General features: G+C 37.3%; 2 protein-coding genes across 2 annotated transcripts; both read right to left on the bottom strand.

Annotated features, from left to right (window-relative positions):
• Nucleotides 1-267: 267 nt before the first annotated feature.
• Nucleotides 268-14,274, bottom strand: copg2 (coat protein complex I subunit gamma 2). The gene is made up of 24 exons (XM_088922668.1): nucleotides 14,126-14,274; nucleotides 13,104-13,156; nucleotides 12,511-12,591; nucleotides 12,343-12,414; nucleotides 11,885-11,964; nucleotides 11,128-11,203; nucleotides 10,779-10,871; nucleotides 10,413-10,499; nucleotides 9,410-9,567; nucleotides 8,598-8,731; nucleotides 7,891-7,958; nucleotides 6,489-6,677; nucleotides 6,303-6,398; nucleotides 5,931-6,174; nucleotides 5,626-5,701; nucleotides 5,348-5,451; nucleotides 4,528-4,653; nucleotides 4,222-4,290; nucleotides 3,928-4,067; nucleotides 2,692-2,863; nucleotides 2,307-2,404; nucleotides 1,827-1,965; nucleotides 1,384-1,482; nucleotides 268-1,025 (listed from the first exon to the last, which is right to left on the bottom strand). Exons 1-24 carry the CDS (start codon nucleotides 14,160-14,162, stop codon nucleotides 895-897), a joined length of 2,622 nt encoding a protein of 873 aa, XP_088778794.1. The 5' UTR covers nucleotides 14,163-14,274; the 3' UTR covers nucleotides 268-894.
• A 3,049-nt stretch (nucleotides 14,275-17,323) lies between these two features.
• Nucleotides 17,324-20,055, bottom strand: ucn3l (urocortin 3, like). Its single transcript, XM_088923615.1, has 2 exons — nucleotides 19,687-20,055; nucleotides 17,324-17,913 (listed from the first exon to the last, which is right to left on the bottom strand). The coding sequence occupies exon 2, from the start codon at nucleotides 17,902-17,904 to the stop codon at nucleotides 17,458-17,460; it is 447 nt and encodes a 148-aa protein (XP_088779741.1). The 5' UTR covers nucleotides 17,905-17,913; nucleotides 19,687-20,055; the 3' UTR covers nucleotides 17,324-17,457.
• Between the last annotated feature and the right edge of the window lie 652 nt (nucleotides 20,056-20,707).

Raw genomic sequence — 20,707 nt, 5'->3', positions numbered from 1 at the left:
TAATTCAGGGGTGTGTAGACTTATCCAACCCATTTTTCTAGGTTTTCATTTGTAATTACAAGAGCATTTTTTTCCCCACTTGGAGGTTGTGTAATACAATGTATAAATAAAGGTAAAATCTGATTTAATGCATCTTGATTTCAGGCCATTAGACAAAATGTTACATGTATTTACATATCTCAAGACATTGAAAAAAAGATGAATAATCCACACATAACTTTATGGTGTTACCCATCCACTATCATGAGACATTACTGCGACAAAGACTTAAGTGGTCCCATATTACAATTTATTAAGAAATGCAGAGTAAGGACAAATATTTTAGCAAGGAAATAAAAGATCGCCATAGCATTCAACAAGTACAGTTTTCATATATAGACAGGAGAAGCTCTCAAGATGATTCTTGAATGCAAACACATTTGTGTAAATGTTCTATGACAGATAAAGATTACACTAATGATAAACATCTGGTCCTTAACAAAAGACCCATTTAAATCTGTAAATATTGTTTTTAGGAAGGTGGCTGGGATGTCAGATTGAGTAGATTTATGATTTGGACTGCTTGTACTTGTACAGATGATAGTTTGTGCTGATGATAGATAATGGTGTTTGTGTTAATCCAAAAAGGCCTCGGCATATTTGAAACATTTTCCTAATGTTCTATCAATTTTAAAGCAAAACACTTCATATCAATTTGGCCCAAAAGAGTTATTTAATATGCTGTGCAGGTTAACATTTGAAACTTGCATTGTAGTCTCTAAAAAACAATTCACACAAAGGAAAACATGAAAGAAACCATGATTGTTTATTTTAGCATAAGGGCTTGCTTTTCCTTAATGTCTTGGTATTTTTTTTTTAATCTGAAACGTGCATACTACCCTGTGCCAAAGGGATTTAACCCACAGAAGCTAGAATAACATCAACCGGTGTCTCTTCTTTGCTTCGTACTGTAACCTGCATAGTTACACCATCTGCCAGGGCAAGCCTTGAACGCACCAGCAAGTCGTGACCGCCCCTGAAAACGCCTGCAAGGCAAGACAGAGACGTTGTGGAAAGTCTCTTTTGAAGCAGACAGCAGTGCATCTCCTATCAATAATACTGAGCTCTAAGTTGCATTCAGTCATTGCAACAATATGTAAAAAATGACAGTTAATACAAAAGCGTACTGAAATGTGCAAAATGTTTTAAATCAATTCTGTACTCAACTGTTCAGGCTACAGAAAGCAAGATAGTTGTAAAACCCTTGAGGTAGTCAGAAGTTTTATTTATGGCAATATTTCCCCTGGAAATCTTACAAACGGAACACTGCATTAAAAAGAATTTCAATGAAACCACAGCTTAAGACCCTAAAATCATTTTTGAAGCCAAATCGGGTTCTCTTACCTGCCAGGAACAGAACATGTGAGTTTTTGTTCTCGGGAACCTTGTCTGACCTCTCACATGGCTGCATCCCCAGGAAGCTAATGATGTTATTGACAGCCTCTGAAATGCAAGACAGAAAAGTCAACAATGACATATTGATACATCACCGAATGTATGATATTGATTCAGAAATACCAGACGTCCGTACCAAAAATTATCAGTACAAGGTAGGCATGGATTTGTCTGAACTCCAGTGAGTATTTGTTCAGGTTGAATAAGTCACACCTTTTACAAGTCATCACATTTCAACAGATGCACTGTATATTAAGAGACGGACATCCTTCAGCTTTTTTCAGATTAATCATATGTTTTATAGTTCCTGGGAATACAATGCACACAGGCTGTCACATGTTAAAATCTCCATTTCTAAATAAAGTAAAAAAGTCAAATGTGTTAAGGGTTACCTTCAAGGGTTCTGACAGAGGCAAGAGCAAATGTTTCTTCTTTTTCAAAATCATCTCCTACTTCTTCCCAGGCGGCTCCAAAGTTTGGTTTGAGGACTTTTTGAATATGGTCAGCGACAGTCACTTCTAAGTCTTCCAGCTACCAGCAACAAAAAGCATAATCACTTCAGTTCAATTCAATTAATCTGTATTATGTAGCTGGTTTCAAAAGGACAAACAGATCTGTCACTCAAAAACTCTTGGTTTTCATATATTCCCAACACTAAGTATACTACAAGATATTCACTGAACAATATTTAGTGAACAGAAAAAAATGAATTAAAATTCAGATGATTTATGCGCATGCTATTATTGTGTAGCACATTTATGCTGCATAAGTATTATGCTTGAAAAACAGCAGACAGCAGCTGACACAAAAAGGAGAAATATTTATCTAAATAAAACTAACCCAGCACAGATTTCATGAGAAATATCACTTACCACATATTCATCATCATAACCGTCATCATCTGGTTCCCCGGTGTTTGGATCACAGTCTCGTACTAAATACTTCATTGTGCAGCTGAATGTGCAAGAGACTAAAAGATGGAAGAGGATACAAGAAAAAGATTATTAGAGGAACAATGTTTTCTCATTTGAATGAGAAAGTGTGAAGTTCAGAAGACTGAAAATTCACAGCATGTAAAAGCTTAAAGCACAATTAAAATATTATGAAAAAAAGAAGGCTTGTATATCACCAACAGGTTAATTTAATGTATTAAAACGCACTTTGCTGCTGTAGTAGTGTATAGAAGAAGTAGTGCATACAGTAGCAGAAAGTAAGAAAAATGTACCCATATCCTTAATAAGAATTTTAAGCTCGTACCTGCAGTAGGATCATCATCTGGAAGTCTGACGAGAGTGTAGCACGACCCAGGCTGGCTGTAAGGAAGATTAGGTGCTGGCACGTAATGCACTACTTCATAAGCTTCTGAAGGCTCCATCTGAACCACAACCTTCTGCAGGAGCTGGTCATTCAGAGTGTTTGTGCAATCAAACTTTAAGGAAAGAAACCAGCACATGAAAAATTAGAATTCTGAAATATGAAAATTAAAGGCACTACAGACAAAATTCGTATTCAAATACTTCTGATAAATTTGAATACCTTTTTTACTTCCCTGACAAACTTGAATAATATGGAAGATATCATTCTCAGGCAGTGAGACGTTGTTACCATGCTAAATGCGTTAAAACAGATCTGCTTGTGCAAAGCAGCACAGTAAAGTAAGATGGCATCTTTCACTGGGAACGTCAAGCAGTCCAGCCTGCGTACAAGACGGTACTATGATTAACTGGTACTTGAAATAATATTCAAAAATCAGTTCATGCTATACTGTAAAATACTAAAATATATTTCAAATTTAAAACATGACTACAAATTGGAATTATTCATCATAATGATGTGTTGTTTACAGGTGGTGCAGTGGTTAACATTGCTGCCCTGTGTTCTATTCTAGACCTGGGGTGCTATCTGTGTGGAGTTTGTACGTTCTCCCCATGTTTGCACGGTTTCCTCCACGTGCTTCAGCTTTCTCCCACACTCTAAAGACGTACTGTACTGGCTTCTGGGAAAATAAGCCCTGGTGTGAAAGTGTGCATGCCCTACGATGGACAGCTGTCTCATGCATGGTGTACAACACCCTGCACCAGTTGCTTGCTGGGATAGGCTCCGGCTTCCCAACAACCCTGAATTGGATGAAGTGGTTAAAAAATGGAGAGAAGGATATACTGTTTACGAGCTCTGACTACAGCAGTAACAGTTCAACTGACTGCGAGCACACTTTCTGTGGCCGATGTGCATATTACTGTTCAACAGATCTGGAAACGACAGGATGAAAAACATCGGTAGCACTGTACATCACTTAGCAGCATGACAAAGCATGTTATATTGAGGCTGCAATGCATGTTCCCTTGTGGTTACTAATATAGTTAATTTTTAAACAATTCATTCACAAGCAAAGAAAAAAAAAAGTCCAATGCTTCAAAATTACATGCTATTTGGAAAACAATGCATCTCCATTCAGTTTGGGAGTGGTGTCTCTGAAGGCACCATTAGACCCACCTGGAACACCATGTGGTTTGCGAAGGTGTGCTTGATGCAGCGAACCACGTATTCCGTCTCGGCCTCCGTCAGCTGAACCGGCTCAGAAGACTTGAACAGAGGACCGAGGCCTTTAAACTCGGGAATGGCGGCCAGTTGTTCTGGGAAACGATAAACACGTAAAATACAACATTTAAATTCTGTTTAAAAAAGTGAGAGAAGCATCCAGATAAGGTGGTTTCATCAACTAAAATGCCACAAAACATTCAGGTAGTTTTGAGCCTTTGAGTTTTAGAAATCTAGCAATACTCATACCTTGGTATATATCTTGACGGGAAGGAGCCACCTTTTCTGGCAATTTACTGGTAACCACAGGAGCGATTTCTAAAGAAATAATGAAAAAAACAAATGTATGAAAACCAAGGCCTAAAAATGAACACCAAGGCCTAAATTAAATTATTCATATTAAAAAGATGCAATAACATAATAGACGAAAATTAAAAGCAAAATACAATTAAGGATACAATGAAATCTAATAGTACTACACTCATAACTACTGACAAGTTTTATTAGTATGACATGATGTGTTTGTTTCTTCAACAAGAGGAATGTTTCATTTACCTGTTTTCTGTTCAGTGATTGGTGCTGTAGCCAGTGGAACAGTTTTCATGTCGAACGGTTTCTCCGTGGGCTCAAGGGTGTACTGATGAAGGGATTTCTCCAGCCCAGGGATAGATACAGACAAGCCTAGAAACAGATTTCAGACATACATGTACTACAGATAGCTGCTCATCCTTTTAATTAGTGAAGACTAAAATGTCTCTTTAAGCCATCCACTCAATGAAACGCTAGGATATTCTCATGATAAAACTCCAAAGCAGTGTGTTAATGGGAAAGAAAAAAAAACTGAGCTTAAAACAATACATTGGATTGTTTTATTGCTTGATTTCAGCAGGAACATCAAATGGGAGAATCCCAGGTTTCAACAATTTGCATGACAATTCAGCTTAAATTATGTGGCTTTATGCATGTGGGGAAAAAAGTACATATAAAAGGTCAAGAAGCTTCAGAATGGTCTTCTACTTATAGCTTAATTTTAACAGACTGACACTGTACCGACCCAACACTATATATGACAGACATGAAAAAACATTCAGGGCAATGAGCACTGTGCTGATACACTGCAGCACAATGCAGCCTGGATGAATTTGTAGATGCTAACGCAAGAGTACAAAAAGCCCACTCCACTGCACATAAACGCATGCAGACAGAATCTGTGGCCAAGGAGAACTGCATTATTCAAGAGCATGTAAATGGCTTTTAACACTTTTTGAAAATGAAAGAATATCCATTTTTGAGTAACATCCAAATGCTAAGTATCCTATTACAACACAGTAATAATTACAACAAATGTTTTGGATATAAACAAAAAATACCTTACCATTGAATATGTACGCAGCATTCAGAGCTTTCTGCTTCTGCTGAAGCACATTCATGTAGAAGGTAGCTCTGTCCCTAACCTCGTCATCACTGTCCATCATACATCTGCAACAGCAAATATTCCATTTAAATACAGAACTCTGGATGATGAGGCAGACACACATGTTCCTAAAGGAACAAGTACTAGGTTTATTCCATGCTGAAAAGAGAACAGAGAAAACACAACGTTTCGGCTGTGATGGGAACATATGATCCTATACTAGTGAGCTGTATCCTCACCTTTGTAATAACACAAGGACACTGGGGAGCAGGTCATCATTCTGAGCACCAAACTTGGCCAAAGCACTCACGGCAGCTATGACAGGAAAAGGAAGACTGCGAATTAAAACTCAATCCACAACTTTAAAGAACACGCGCAATGAGGTATTAAGAAATGAACTGAAGAAATGAATGAATGAACTGAAATCAAGAAAATTAAGAAATGAATTGAAACTCAAAACTATTAATGTTTGTCGTGAAGATCCATAATTTAACCCCAATTCATTCTTTATTTGACAGCAGACGTTTTCCAGAACACGGCTTACCTGCGCGTACAGCTTCGCTTTCAAGAACAACTCTGTTGAAGATGAACCGGATGTATTTGGAGGGGGTGGGGGTCCTGGGTCCCTCTTTGCCCAGCAGATGGAGAATCTTGGTCGCCAGGACAGTATGTTCACAGTCCTCTATGAACTCGCACAGGTGAGCCAGACCAGTTTCTTTACTCTCTGGATTCTCCTCAATGATGCTGATGATACAGTCCACAATGGCGCGCTTGTAATCAAATCCACCCTGTAAAAAACATACGCAGAACAAATGTTTCTTAAAAAAGATTTACTGTAACTGGATTACAGAAAATATGGAAGTATCTGCCAATATGGGGCCAGATTAAAAAGAAACCTGAATTAAGTGTGACTTACATCATCTCTCAGCATGTTGGACAGAAAGTTCATCATCACACTGTGCTTCCGTGGATATTTCTGACAGAGCGCGCTGATAGCTTGCACCACTACAACCTAAAAAAACACACATCGACAGCGTTATTTAATGCCTTGTCAAGTCTCCCTCTGAAATAAAACTGTGAAACAAAAATTGAATGAAATCACCTTAAACTCATCAGATATTTCCGACACAAAGGAGGAGATCTGCTTCATGAGCCTGTCCACACTGCTCTCACTCCCCGTCTTCAGCAGCGTGGTTATGGCCAGGGTTGCAATGCTGCGGTTCGAGTCAGTGATCAGATTCTCCAAGTCTAAGTTACAGGCAGTGACTGCTGAAGGATGCTTCATTGCAACCTAAAGAAAAAAACATATCCACGGGTCACTTTTAAATGATGTCTTCATCCCAGATGCCTGCTAAGAAATGTCCTGGATCCTTCTTAATATCTCTTGGTACCTTCTATAACAGTCACGTATTAAAAATAGCGTGCCCAATACAGTTAAAGCTTTACCACCTAACCTTTTGCTGACCAGCATGTTCTACTAACCGGTATTCTCTTCATAAAGCAGTACAAAACCGTCCTTTATTATCTGTGAATATTTCTAGTTATATCCAGGTTGCATCTTCTGTCACTGCTGTCTTTCTGTATGCTCAGTCACTGTACAAAATTGCCACAACGCAGACCTAGTGTATCAGCTTTGCCTAGTTCTATTTTAAAATAGTTACATCATCGGCCATGTGTGCATTTTCTGGAATAATTTCTGTTGTGCGTTCGGAGTGTTATCCTTTTCGTCATGTCAAAAGCATTCTAGTGATGCTAAAAACCTGTCATCGCTTTGCTTGAACTACAGTTGTATAGTAGTAGAATGTACTGTAGAATACACCTACGTTTCTAAAATAATATTATTGTATTATTACACTATTGTAATAATAATGAAGATATCAGTTGTAAATGCAAATGTCACATAAGTGTGGTATGTTTTGGAAATTTCAACTTGCATTTAGGTTGTGCGAAATAGGTTTACTGGCAATGTGATACGATAGTTGATGGATATTGGACAGTAAAGCTTTTATAGTAGCAGGGCTGGGGAAAATCATTTTTTAAAGTAATCAGTTACAAGTCCAAGCTACTTGTTAATTTTAAAAAAGCAATTCCTTATACAAGTTGGGAACAGATTTTTAAATTTAAATTTTACACTGACCTATGTAGTGTGTTTGTAGTTACTACATTATCTCTTACAAGCATTTCCCCCAACTTCTTAACTGAAAGAAATTCTTTAAACAAATGATGTAATGACTTTTGAAGGTTTCCCCAACACTTTATAATCGCTTGTAAAAGCTGTAAAAATAATACAAGCTTTAAATCAAAGCAAATTCTTTTAATGTTAAGTTTCAGGATAATTTAAGATTGATTTAAATATCTATATTGCATAATGTTTTTTAAAAATGTTTTTTGAACAATTGAGAAAAATCTTTCAAGAACCTTCACACATACAAGCTGTAGAACTGTCAAAATATTTACAATCAAACTTCAATCATGCTATTCTACAGAGTTGTCTGTTCTCATACCTTATTAAGGGTTCTGACAGCTGCATAGCGCAGAGCAGCTTTGGGAGAACTGCAGAACAGCTGAAGCACTGTTTTAAAAAAATAAATTTAAAAGCATTAAAAGAGAGTCTGTTGAGAAAAATAATTTTGGAAAGTCTGAGAAAGCAAGGATTAATTTTTCTATGGCAAATTCAGCACAGATGACACGAGTTTTAAACCAACAACTCATGAAATCTACAACTCTTCGGGCCAGCCCTTTTCTCACTTTCAAGATTTTGGAAAAGTGGATTGATTTTTGCTTTTCATATCCCAGTGAATTCACAACACTGATTTGCAAACTACAAACTCACTTAATCAGTGGCTTGACTGAATCTCATGAATAAAACTGCCAAAAACAGTATGGAAAGATTCGAAATGCAAACAATCTGTCTACCAGCAATGTATTTCTATGATGACAAATATTGTTATAAAACATCCAAGAAATAATGAAGACTAAGCATGCATCCTATAAGAAAAAGGGGTTCCAGCAGGATTTCTGTCTCTACTAAGGCTATAAACAGCTCCTCACCTCAGGTAAGCATTAAATTGATCTAATTAAGGATTAATTAGATCAATCTAGCCCTTTCCACAAGTTCAAGCAGATGTTTTATGGAGGGATCGGATATTTTAAGGGGAAGCAGTGGGGCCCTGCATGCTGGCTTGTTACAAATGATCATCTCAGAGCTCACCTGAGACGGCCGGAGCAAGCTCTCTGGCAGTGCAGTTGGGCAGGTGCACAATGGCTGAAGCTGCTTCATAAACCACCATTTCGTGCTTGTTCCTCAGGCAGCTCTCGATGAAGTCAAACAAAGGATTGTCGTGCCTTTGGAAGAGGAAATACAGCATGGTACTTTAGGTTGGGGTGAGAAGAAGAGGGCTTTTACAACAATAGAGGAAGATGCTTCAGAAAATATTCACACGAGGCTGGAATGAAAAGAACGTAACCTTTTTAAAAATGTGGTTGACAGACTTCAGAGCTTCCCACGAAGGACAAGGCGATAAAATAAAAAAAAAATTTTGGCAGTTTATTTGTATAGTCTGTGTAAATAACTATGAAAACATTCCGTGACAACTAGTTATAAGGGGTGCTATATAAAAATAAAATTGAACTGGATACATTGACCCAGGTAAAGATAAACTGAAATGCTGCCAGCCCTTTTTAAACTTAAGAACTTTAGATCGACCCAGGCATATAAAAGACCTTGAACACTGTGGCTACCCTCTTCTGTCCTTCCACTAACTTTCTCTTTTCCCTTCAGTTCTCTCTTTCACACCCGTTTTCCTTTTTTCTACTCCTTTCTTTCTGTTTTATATTACTGTTGGATTTATACAGTTTGTTTAGCTACCAAGTCTGTCATGCCATGATGATTGTTTACATTAGTTCATTCCTTTATTACAAGGAACCATGTAGTATTGTTTGTTTTCCTGAAAAACCAATCAACAAATTGGACATAAATAAAAGCAACACAGAAGGAGCAACTGAACACACAAGAACACTCACCCTCCGTCTGCCTCCTCCAGGAGCCGGCTGGCTATACGGATCAGCATGCAGTAAGCAAATGGGGACTTCAGCCCAGACTTGGTGAATTTGTTCAGCATTTTGGATACAGCAAGACGGTCGTTTTTCCTCAGGTGGTACAGAAGACCTAATGCATGGTACTACATTGAAGAAAATAATTTATTAATCCCCGTTTTCGACTGCCAGACATTTTCAGCGCAATACACGGCTGTCAGGAACCGGTCACAAATGAAAGCACGTTCATGGCATACTTTTATTGATTTTTAAGATGTCTCAATGCTCCATATCACAAAGAAACAACTATTTTATAACAGTGTGGGACATATGATTAAGCAAACATGGACATGTTGGTGATTAGTATGAACAGAGGTAAAATGTGCCTGTGGGTTCTCCAAGCCTTGCACAGAGGAGTTCAAGCTGACTGAGATAATTGTGAATTGCATTAAGGCCTTTTTCACCTATAAAATAATCCAAATCAATAATTAAAGAAAAATCTTAACCAAGATTAGAAAAAACAGGAAGCATTACTCTGCTCAGACAAAACCGATTTTAACTATACCTTCAGCAAGGTGCTCAGAAATCACCTGACAATTAATTACTGATTGATACCTTGCACATTCCTGATTTAAACTCTTAACAGTGTCTCAGAAGCAGACAAACCTGCTATTGCAATAGGCGAATAATACAATAGCCCCCAAAATATGAACTTGTTGCTAAGCTGTCTTTTTCAACCTGCATCAGTCCCATCTGATCTTTGAGAAAAAGGGCTCTGAAATTCAAACTACTATTTACTGAAAAGATACAACATGGAAATGTGTACAGTCCCCAAAGTTCAGGTTTTAAAAGACCTTTTACCATCATTACACTTGCATCTTTTCATTCCTATAGCTTGTTTTTGGAGTCAGTAGTATAATGCACAATTTAGTCTTAGCTTATAAATTACATTACAAGAGTCGAAATTCAAGCAGTCTAAACTGTAGATTACCTGGACCATGATGTTGTCACTAGATGCAGCCTCCTGAGCCTCATTCACCCATCGCTTCACCACATCATAGCTCATCTTCACCATATGCTGCAGGAAAAAACCCCAACACATTTCACTCAGGCACAAGAGCTGATTAATGCAATGTGTGATTCCAGTCACTAAACGCATGAATCCAGTCAAGAAAAACAGTAAAAGTAGAAAATGGAAAAAATAGGAGTGACAGCACACTATAACTGCAGGCAAAATCTAACTTTAACAGATAAACATCTCCAAATTGACACTATAAAGTTGTGAAGGCTTGTGCCAATAATTCTGAATACAACAAAGCATGACACATTAAATGTAGTGAAATGCTGAGTCTCTTACCAACGAGGACACCAATGCAGAGCTGGAAACGCTGGGAACTTTGTCCACAATGGCCTGTTTCATGTACCTCTCAATTGCCTGTAACATGGTAGTCTGCAAAACACAGCACATGCATACCACTGAAAAAACAACTTTCGCACATCTGCATTATATATATATCAATTTGATACAAAAGGAAACTTCTGAAGAACCCATTGGAACTAAAGAGCAAAGCAATTACTAAGAAAAATCAAGTACAAACCATAAAACAATGTTAACTGAGTGAATAAAAACTATCCGCTGTTCTAGCTTTTATTTGAAGATCAAATGGATTGGATTTAAAAATGGCACTAAAGAGAAATTTACTCACATCAGTGATCCGGCACAGAGCTCGGATTGCTGGTCCTCTGTAGACATCCTCCTTTCCAGTCATGTCCTTGGTCAGGCTGGAAGGAAATACAGTTACAGCATCTATACATGTGTAAGAAAGCAGCACAAACACCTCCAAGGAAACCTGACTCAAGGTAATAGAGCTGACTTATCACAAAAACATACAGCTGAGAAGAGGCGATATGGCGCAAACCACTAAGCCAGGTTTAGTAACAAGGATCCTAAAACTCCAACAGAGCTACTCCTGATTTTCTCCAGATTACATAATATTCAATTAGCTGAAGATCTACTCTGCCAAACATGAATCAAAAGTTACAGAAAAGAAAAATATACATATTAACTAAACCACACTGCACCAAAAATAAAAATTAATGTGCAAATTTCTGCCCACATTTGTGTTAAAAATGAAATCAGATATATAAATGATCCAGGCATGAAAAACTTTGTAAAAATCTATTTCATATCACCGAAATGCCACATTGATATTCCTAGAATAAGAATAAGAAAATGAAAGTGTGTGCTAAGATCATTTTGGGGGAACAGTGCGAAAGTTTACATTACGTCTGCTGAAGGTTCCTAGACAAACCTTTCTAAACCCAATATAATATATTATGAGCAGTGTGGCTTCGTGAGCTAAAACTACAGCGACTATGGCTTGCAACCAAGCGTGATTATTGCTGAAGAAATAAAAACTCTGCCCAGACAAAAATTAAACAGACCTCAGAGGTCATCATTACCTGCTTGTTACAATAATCACATCCTCCGAGATGTTTGCCATCTCTTTAATAGTCAGGTAACACATCCTTCTTAGTGTTTGCTGCGGATGGAAAATGATGGGGATGAAAAAGATACAACAAGCACAGAAACTAAACAAAGAAATGACAGATCATTTTATAATGGTAGTAAAAATAAACTCTTATAAATGTTTAAAGTTACCATAAAAGTGTGCTTTTAATTTCATGTGCACTGACACCTTACACTCGCCATGCAAATTCTGAAACAAAATAATTCAACATAAAACAATTTCACTGCACACCTTATTCTCAATCGTAAGATTTTTAACAATGCGGTATGCAATGTACCGTATGTAGTTTATTCATTTCTATATTGGGTGACGAATGATTGAGCAGTACTGTGAGCTATTCACTTTTATTGATACATGTCCCTGTAGATACTGATTTCAAAACAGATTTACATCATTGGACTGGAATAGCCTGGTCATCGCAAAGAAAGCTTCCGTGGCTTCGGTGGTTCCAAAATGTTCCCCCTTTGAAAACACAAAAGAAAATCTCAGATTCAAAGACACCTTTCAGTTGACACTTTTCAAATCTTGAATAAAAAGCACAGTTAAGTGCTGTCTCACCTGGTTGAGAAGGTAAATGATCTTGGTGAGGATGTGGAGGCATCTTCTGGGGTTGATCGGGGTCTCGTTAAAAATACGAGCCTATAGATGAAACCACAAAACATAAGTCAGAAAAGACTGTACACAGTGCCCAAATTGTTTTTATTTTCAAGGGAAAGGGGGAAGAACAGGTATCAGCAAAATTCTGTTTTGAGTTCTCTGAAAAGATTTGCAGAGCATCAATTCATGTAAACGTACTGACAGCTAATGCATTTTCACTGCTTACTGCTTTATAAAATTCTGTTTTAAGATCATTGATAATAAATATAGAACTCAACTGGTTTTCATACACTGAAATTCCCTACTGACATGTTGACATTCAAGCTAAAATAAAAGTCTATAGTCTTTACCATTGATCATACCGGTTAAGTCCCGTTCACACATTCTCATGAACACTGACCGAAATCAAAGTATCCTGCTCAGGGGTACAAGAGCAGCACCCCACCTATATATTAAAGCATAGCTTTATATACGAAATAAACATATATATATACACCCAGCATCTCCCACCTGTAGCCCCTACCACATAAGAAAGGAAAAATATTTATCAGCACCTCCTGTAACACAGCACTCTTCTCCAGATGCTGGAAAGGGTTTGAGCCACTTCCTGTATTAATCATAAGAGATGAAAAGAGTTTAGAAGAGTTTAAGGTTAGTATAGCTACTGAGATTTTTTTCTGCTACTAAAAATGGGTTCTACCACTTAAGCGTCAGAAGAAACATGCAGTACTATTCGCTGCAAAATACAACTTAACCTCAGAAGAAGCACTCAGAGAAATATTTTCAAAATTAACCCGATTTCGTATTCGCTTTTTTGGGGAAAAAAAACTCTTTTCCTACAACGATGAAATGCGTAGGGTCCTGTACAGTTAATTGAAGTAAAATGTGATTTCAAAATCGAGACTGCCATCAATTAATTAACCCACAATGTCCATCACTTAGTATGCATAAAAGCGTAGTGTTAAACTTCAAAACAATGTCAAAAGAAAACAGCATTTTTAACATGCCAAGCGCCTTCACATCGTTATTCCTTACTTCTGCAATCCATTCAGACTTCGATAGCTGAAGAAAAACATCGATACAACAGAATGGAGCCACCATCATAATATTCCTATTTTCAATGTTTTCAAATACTGTCAACTACTTTTGCCCGCTCTGGACGTTAAGGATCACAACCACTGCAACACACAAACTGTGCACGTTAAGCAGAAGATCAATCACTCGCAAGTTACTTTATTTCGTATTTTGACTGACTGAGCAAGCGTTTAGGGTACTTATACTGTCCTGTTCTTATTGAGTATAGAACAGATGTCAGAAGCATACAACGCGTACAACAAACACGCTAGACATTGTACCATTTGCATGTAACACGAGATATATACATGAAACATTTTGCACTCAATCTTAGACTTAAAGCCGAAGACTGGGAAAACATAAATAAGAAATCCTGATAGTTTGTCTTGCGGCCTGCTGTTCTCCAGCTGAGACATCTTCCTGGATTTTGCTAGTCTTTGCAGCTGTGAAATATTTTCAACAAATCTCACGAGGTCTAAATGCGTTCAGAAACAAAACTCACCGGACTCTTCGTCCTTCTTGTCGAATTTCTTTATCATCCCTGCTATTTCTTTTGCGATGTCGAAAGGACAACTGCAGTCAACACCGAGAGTTGAGCTGCCGGAATACAGTTCCACGTCACTCTGCTGGCCAGCCACTCACCCGCTCCACGTCGGCGGAAACTGCGTCACGATCACGTCGCGCAGCAGCGACAGAGGAGGGAGTGGGGAGCGACGTGCTGGGCAGCCGAGCGAAAACGTCAAATGTGCTTTTTTTTCCCCAATCTTTATGGAGGGAGGCGTAGCGGATATGTTTAAGGCCTCCTAATTCATAGATTGTGGGTTCAAGTCACTGCTGTAGACGCTACCGTTTTATCTTGAGCGAAGTACCTAATTGCTCCAGTCCACACTCATTTGAGTAACTTATAAAGAGTGAAGTTCTGTGAGCTTAAATTGTTGGAAAAGAGTACCGGGCTGGAAGTAGGGTATTCTGGAACCCCAGGATTGACGGTAATAGAAATAAAAGTCTAAACAAGCAAGAAGATAAATTAATTCTTCAAACATACTGTAGATTTAATGTGAGGCTGGAGTGAAAACTAGCAGGTAAATACAGCGTTACTCCAAGACCAGGCTTAGGAAACACTGTTAAAGCGTCTTGAAGTGCCACGTAGATGTAGCGGTGGCGCCACCTGTTGGACAAAGGTAGATTGCAGCTAGCGAAATTAATTTTTGTAAAGGTGTTTGAATGTTTTAAAAGTAGTCAACAACTACCGAACATTGCTGCTTGGATCTAAAATTAAAATGCATGTTCATATATTTTAGCTTTGTTTCGCTAGTTCCCCGTGGATTTCGGAGTATAATTCAAATTACTGCAACTCACCTTTAAGGGCTTGCGTGGTTTGGCTCCTGGCTACCCCAGTGAACTCTTTAACTCCCTACACACCTGCACATCGTTTCTGCTCTTTAGACTCCAACTTCCTTTCAATTCCCAAAACAACACTCCGACACAGTTCTGTTTCTCCGAGGCTGTGGAATAATTTTCCAGCCCATATTGGTCCGCTCTTTCAAAATTTTGTCTTAAAACTCACGTGTATACAATAGCTTGTATTTTATTTTTCCAATATGTGAAATGGTGTACAGTATTAATTTGTATAGTATGTACTAGTATTATTAAATCTTAAAATAGATGTGACGGAATTTAAATGAGTAATATACATGACCATTGATGCATCAAATCAAATTAAATGCATGAAATACAATTGAGATTGAAAATGTATTACGATATATTTTAAGCACATAAAAAAGTGCAATGTTATTAATAGCTGTTTAAAACGTGTTAAGAGTATATGGTACCTAATGCAATGTGTACTTGGAAATAGTACGTATTGAATACATAATGTACATTGTACGGTAGGATTTAATAAAGTAGATCCTGATTCTTTTACAAGTTTCAAGTAATCTTGTGTATTTTGCTGCCATCTACTGGACATTTGTATGAAGGAGTTGTGGTCTCCCTTAATTTTAGTAAACCGGACGTGAATCGGGCTTTAACTGTAATGAGTTTGACATTTTAAACCGCTTAGCAAGGGCATGACCTTTTCGTGTTGCTTTTTTCCTTTTCTCGTAATGGACACGAGACTCTGTATTAGTTAATCTGTAATGCATCACCACAACATCCACGAAGCTTTTAATTTTAGTTTTTATTTTCTAGATACCACTCTCAGCTATGTAAAGAAAACACCTTTCACTGCTTGTGAGATGGTACACTATACAGCACTACATGTGGTATGCTGTCATTTGAGCTCATGCAATGCAGACCTGCTGAAAAGCTACAAACACACCACTGTGTCTATTTAAGGTCAAGGCCAACGTCAGATGTGTCCTGCTCTGAGGAGGATAGCTCCAAAAGAATAAGATCAGGTACTGGCTGGAACGATTCATGTACAGGGGCTCACAGTAAGCGTGGTGTTCAAGCTACTTAAAAGCTGGAAATGATCATGACTGTATGAGATTACATAATTACATGATTAGTATTTTAATCGAAGAGTTGTGTTGTGGGAAGTATTTAAATCTGGATATTTTGAAAGAAATTCACTTAAATGTCCATTTGAAGTTGAGATTTTGGTCAAAAATATAATATGTATTGCATAAGGGAACTATGCCAAATTGAGTAAATCTTTTAATTTGAAAAAATCATTTTAAGAAGAAATATCCTCTTCACTATATATTTATATTGAATCATTCACATGTGCAGCATACTTACTGCTGTACTTGTTGCAAGATTTGGTAAACCATCATTTTGTTCTAATCGAAAACAAAGCTCAGAATCGGAGAAGGTAGTACATTGCGAATGCTAATACATGCACTGCACATGGAAAGTTTTAATTGTCCTGTCCAACATTAAACTTCGAATGAATGAGTTGTAACATCTCCAATCACGTAGGAGAAAAAAGGAGGAAAGCCTAATACAAGACATTGACCTCTAGTTAAGACAATAAAGTATTAAAAAATAAAAAAGTAATTCAATGTTCTCTTTTATTAAAGGTTGAGTGATGCAAACCTTGTAAAAATATTGCTGAAAAGTGTCTTTATTACAGTATGTTAAGTTCAGTTCCCAAAAAGAACTATTCAATTTTTGTATTTCCAGGCTCATTCGAGGGTTTGAGGAATGCTGTGTAATGCACATTTTAAAAGTTCTTGTCCTTAATGCCTTAACCTTGTTTTCAGTAATTCACAACATTTAATTATAATCCATTTTAAATTTAATGCCAGTATTTATGGCATTTAAAAAATCTTTTTGCACCTCTCAAAATGTATCTGACTATTCTGTTAATTTTGCAAATACAATGTTTAGAAGCCATCCAATCATCTCCAGACGTCTGTGCAAGACTATCTTCAACAGTAAGTTCCTCGTTCCAGTTTTTTCATAACAAATAAACCTTGAGTTGCTCTACCTGCACTGCAGTGACAGTTCTGATAACTTGGCAGTACTGCTTCCTATTCAATTTGGTTCATGCCAGGTCTACCTAGGCTAAACATAATTGCTGTTTGTCTATGTGGTTAAATAATCTTGACTTCTCACTTATTTTATGTTACCTGGACACTACTAAGAGCTTTCGCTCTTTAATTATTTTTTTGTCATCACGTTATTTCAAAAGCGAGGGGACACTATCAATACCAGCGAAACAACACTCGAAGATGAGAAGAGCACCGCCGGATACAGTATTGCTCGTCAGAAGCAAATATTTATTTTTGAAACCTAAGCTCTAACACAACCCAAAATGGAAGAGAGAAAACAATATATAGACTTTAAAAAAAACCGTAACAGACTCCACAGAGCTGCTCCGAAATCCCTTCACTTCCTTCGCCCGATCTGAGCCATGAGGCGAGCGTTGGCCGCCGCCTTTGCTCGCAAGTTTTTTGCTTTTGCAATGTTGAAAAGGATGTTCATGATATTGGTGGGCACATCTAGGGACAAGGTGAATTTGGTCCGGCGGTCACTTTTTGCACTGTTCTGGTACATCTTCCCCTTCAACTGAGTCTGGCGCAGGTATTTGTACTGCGAGGCGGGAAACGTCCTTTTTTCTCTTAATTCCGCAGACGAGAGGTCATCCCCAGGAAGGTAGAGGAACCTCCTTCTATCAGGTAGGTAGTTGTCCTGGAGGTCGCTTTTCTTTGCCCCTGAAAGGATTTCATTGTTGCAGAGAAAGTTGGATTCACTTTGATAGAGTCTGTAACAGAAGCTGGTGGTTGGCGTGCACAATATCGTAAACAGAAGCAGGGTTTTGATGTAAGACATCATGGTGTCCTGCTACAAAAATAAAGCAAATGATTCATTAGCCACACTTAAAAACCGAGTTGCACTTTTAAGGCTCAGAAAGAGGAGGCAGGAGTTGGAATACAATCACAGGTTGTGTCCCACGACAAGTGTTGCCTGTACAACTTCATGCAAAATGATACTTAAAATGCCTGCTAAATGGACAACTCCTCACATTGGCGTGGCATGTAAAACACAACTGTACCCATTATGATTGTAACTGTTTTTTAATTGTTTTTACAAAACATCTTGAAGCAGTTTCTTTTAAAAAATTAAAAAGTTAGAAAAGTGGGGGGAAATTATAAAAATAAATTAACATAGTAAATAAGGACGCATTTGTAACAATATGCGTCTGTGTTTACTTGCAATAATACTGTATGTGATAATGCCTTATTTTGCCTAAAGATTTCACATGGCCTTAATGTTTTTATTACCGTCAATTCTTAATTAAAATAACGCTGTCTCTAATGGCTTTGATTGAGCGTATAGGTTTAGAAATTTCGATGAAGGAGTCACAAGAGATGTAAAAACTGACAAAAGTTGCAACACTAACCGGTTTTACTGCTTGATTTACTGAATGCAATAAGAAGGAGTGGCTACTGTAAAATGCATGAAGATAATAGCTCAGCATACTAAATTGCGTTGTACTGTATGTTTAAGAAAACTACTGAGGCGAAACTTTTTAAAAAAGTGCTTTTGAAATGAGTGCAATTAGTATTTTATTTTCACTACATTTAGTTATATTAAGTTGCTCTCTGAATTCTAGTTCCAGATCACGTAATTTTTACAAATTGCAAAAAGAAAGAACCCAACCCAATAGTTCTGTGAAATAAAGACGAAGTATAGGAGCGAGACCGGACAGGTTTCTTCTGTGGATAATGTTTGGCGTGTTTTACAGTGGTCTATTTGCTACCCGGTTCACCATGTTATCTAATTTCTTTATAATCGACACTGCTTTCTTCATGACGACTTTAACCACTCCTCATAATTTCAGTTGTTGTTTTGTGACCATCTAGGTCAGCACTATTTTAACGTGAATATTTAACATTACTATGGTTAACAATCAATATAAATCGATATGTTGAATCAATCAGTACTATGTATTGCAAAGTATATGGATGGCAATGTAGGGAATGTGTGTTGGGGATCAGATGACTGAGTTGTTCATAATACAATCTAGACCCCTTTTAAACTTCCTTTTGTATAGCGTTTTCCAATGAAATACCCAGCTTTTAAAACATGCTCTTTCAAGTGACTACACATCTTGTTCTTTCGTCCCGTGAATCTTTCAGCTTTCTCTACAGTTTAATCCAATCTTTATTTTAGGCAGCGACAAATCCTATGTAATTAATTATACGTTTAAAATTAATAAGAAACTTCAAATTTACAGTAACATACAGTACATGGCTAGTCTCCTTAACGCCTTCAAATGTTGAAGTCTACAGAAAGATTTCAAACGGAATAAAATAGCGAATTATTCCAATTTTCTTGCAATCGCTTAGCCTAAAATAGTCGAAACGCTTAATATTTAAAATACAGAAGTAACACAGAACTGATTTGCTAGTGCAAATTCGTAAATATCAATTCAAACTGAAAAACTGTTACAATGTTTTCAATTTATCTCTTCAGTCAGATAAAGTACCTTTTCTGTTATGACTTCAAGCATTCACCTAATGACCAATAGCATTTATTTCAAATAAATCACAAGCATACCGACATAGAAAATATATTTTCTTGGATAAAGGTTAAAAGCAATAAGAGACTTACCAAATTCCTTTAATTTATGCCAGGGATAAAAGTTTGCAGTTCAATCTGGCTTCGAAAATGATGGGGGTGGGGTTGAGAACAGTCCAAGTTTATAATCCTCTCTTCTTCACTTCGTCTCTGTTCCTCTCCTTCAGGGTCTGCCTCCCCCTACACGATATAAAAGTGCGAGATCACGAGATAGAATCGTAATTCTACGCGAAAGAGATTCATTTAGAAGAATTTCATTAAAATTCAGTCATAAGCGACGGTAACGTCATAGTTCTGAAATGTTGTGTTTTTGCTTAGAGCTTGGAAAGGATGGGCTCTGAGCAAACTACGAAAAGCTGCGCTGCATTCTTCTTAAGTACAGGAGTCTGAAATGCAGCCCATCAGATGCTGCTGCGATTAAGTACCACACACATCACTCGAACTGTTATGTATCTGCTTGCTTGCTGTGCAATTAATCTGCCACCAAATGAGTGTCCACGCCTTGTCCTAGCGTTACTTCAATTCTCGTCTACCCGTCTATAACTTTATATTTGTAAGTTTATAACTGCAAAGTCCTCGTGTTGACAACGGTGCTTGGAAAAAGTATTCACTCCCTTCACTCCCAGTGATTTTTCGACTTGTTTACTTACAAATGTTACATACACTCTTTGAAAGTGAATAAACTCAAAAACTTGAAGGAATTATATTCCTGCAGATAGAAATTCTGTATTCATAGTGATTTGAGGCAGAAAAAGTGAGAGCATGAACTTCAGAAACTTCATTATTAACATGGACATACAGTATACTGTACAGCAGTATATGTTTAGCTCATGTTTATACCAGAAAAACAGTTCCACAGTAACCGAACTCCAGTAATACTGCAGTCTATAATTGTTACAGATTAAAAATCTAAAATCAGTTTTTACACATAATAATGTAATCAAACCTATCAATTGTGATTATTTGCAGTGTCTTGCCTTTCCCATTGTCACCTATTTTGTCAAATTATAAAATGATGCATGTGCATTTTTTTAACCTTAAAAATCTTAATGTT

Source organism: Atractosteus spatula, chromosome 8 (genome assembly GCF_055471065.1).
Source record: "Atractosteus spatula isolate fAtrSpa1 chromosome 8, fAtrSpa1.hap1, whole genome shotgun sequence".
NCBI lineage: Eukaryota > Metazoa > Chordata > Actinopteri > Semionotiformes > Lepisosteidae > Atractosteus > Atractosteus spatula.
This window is presented reverse-complemented; position numbering and strand designations above follow the sequence as displayed.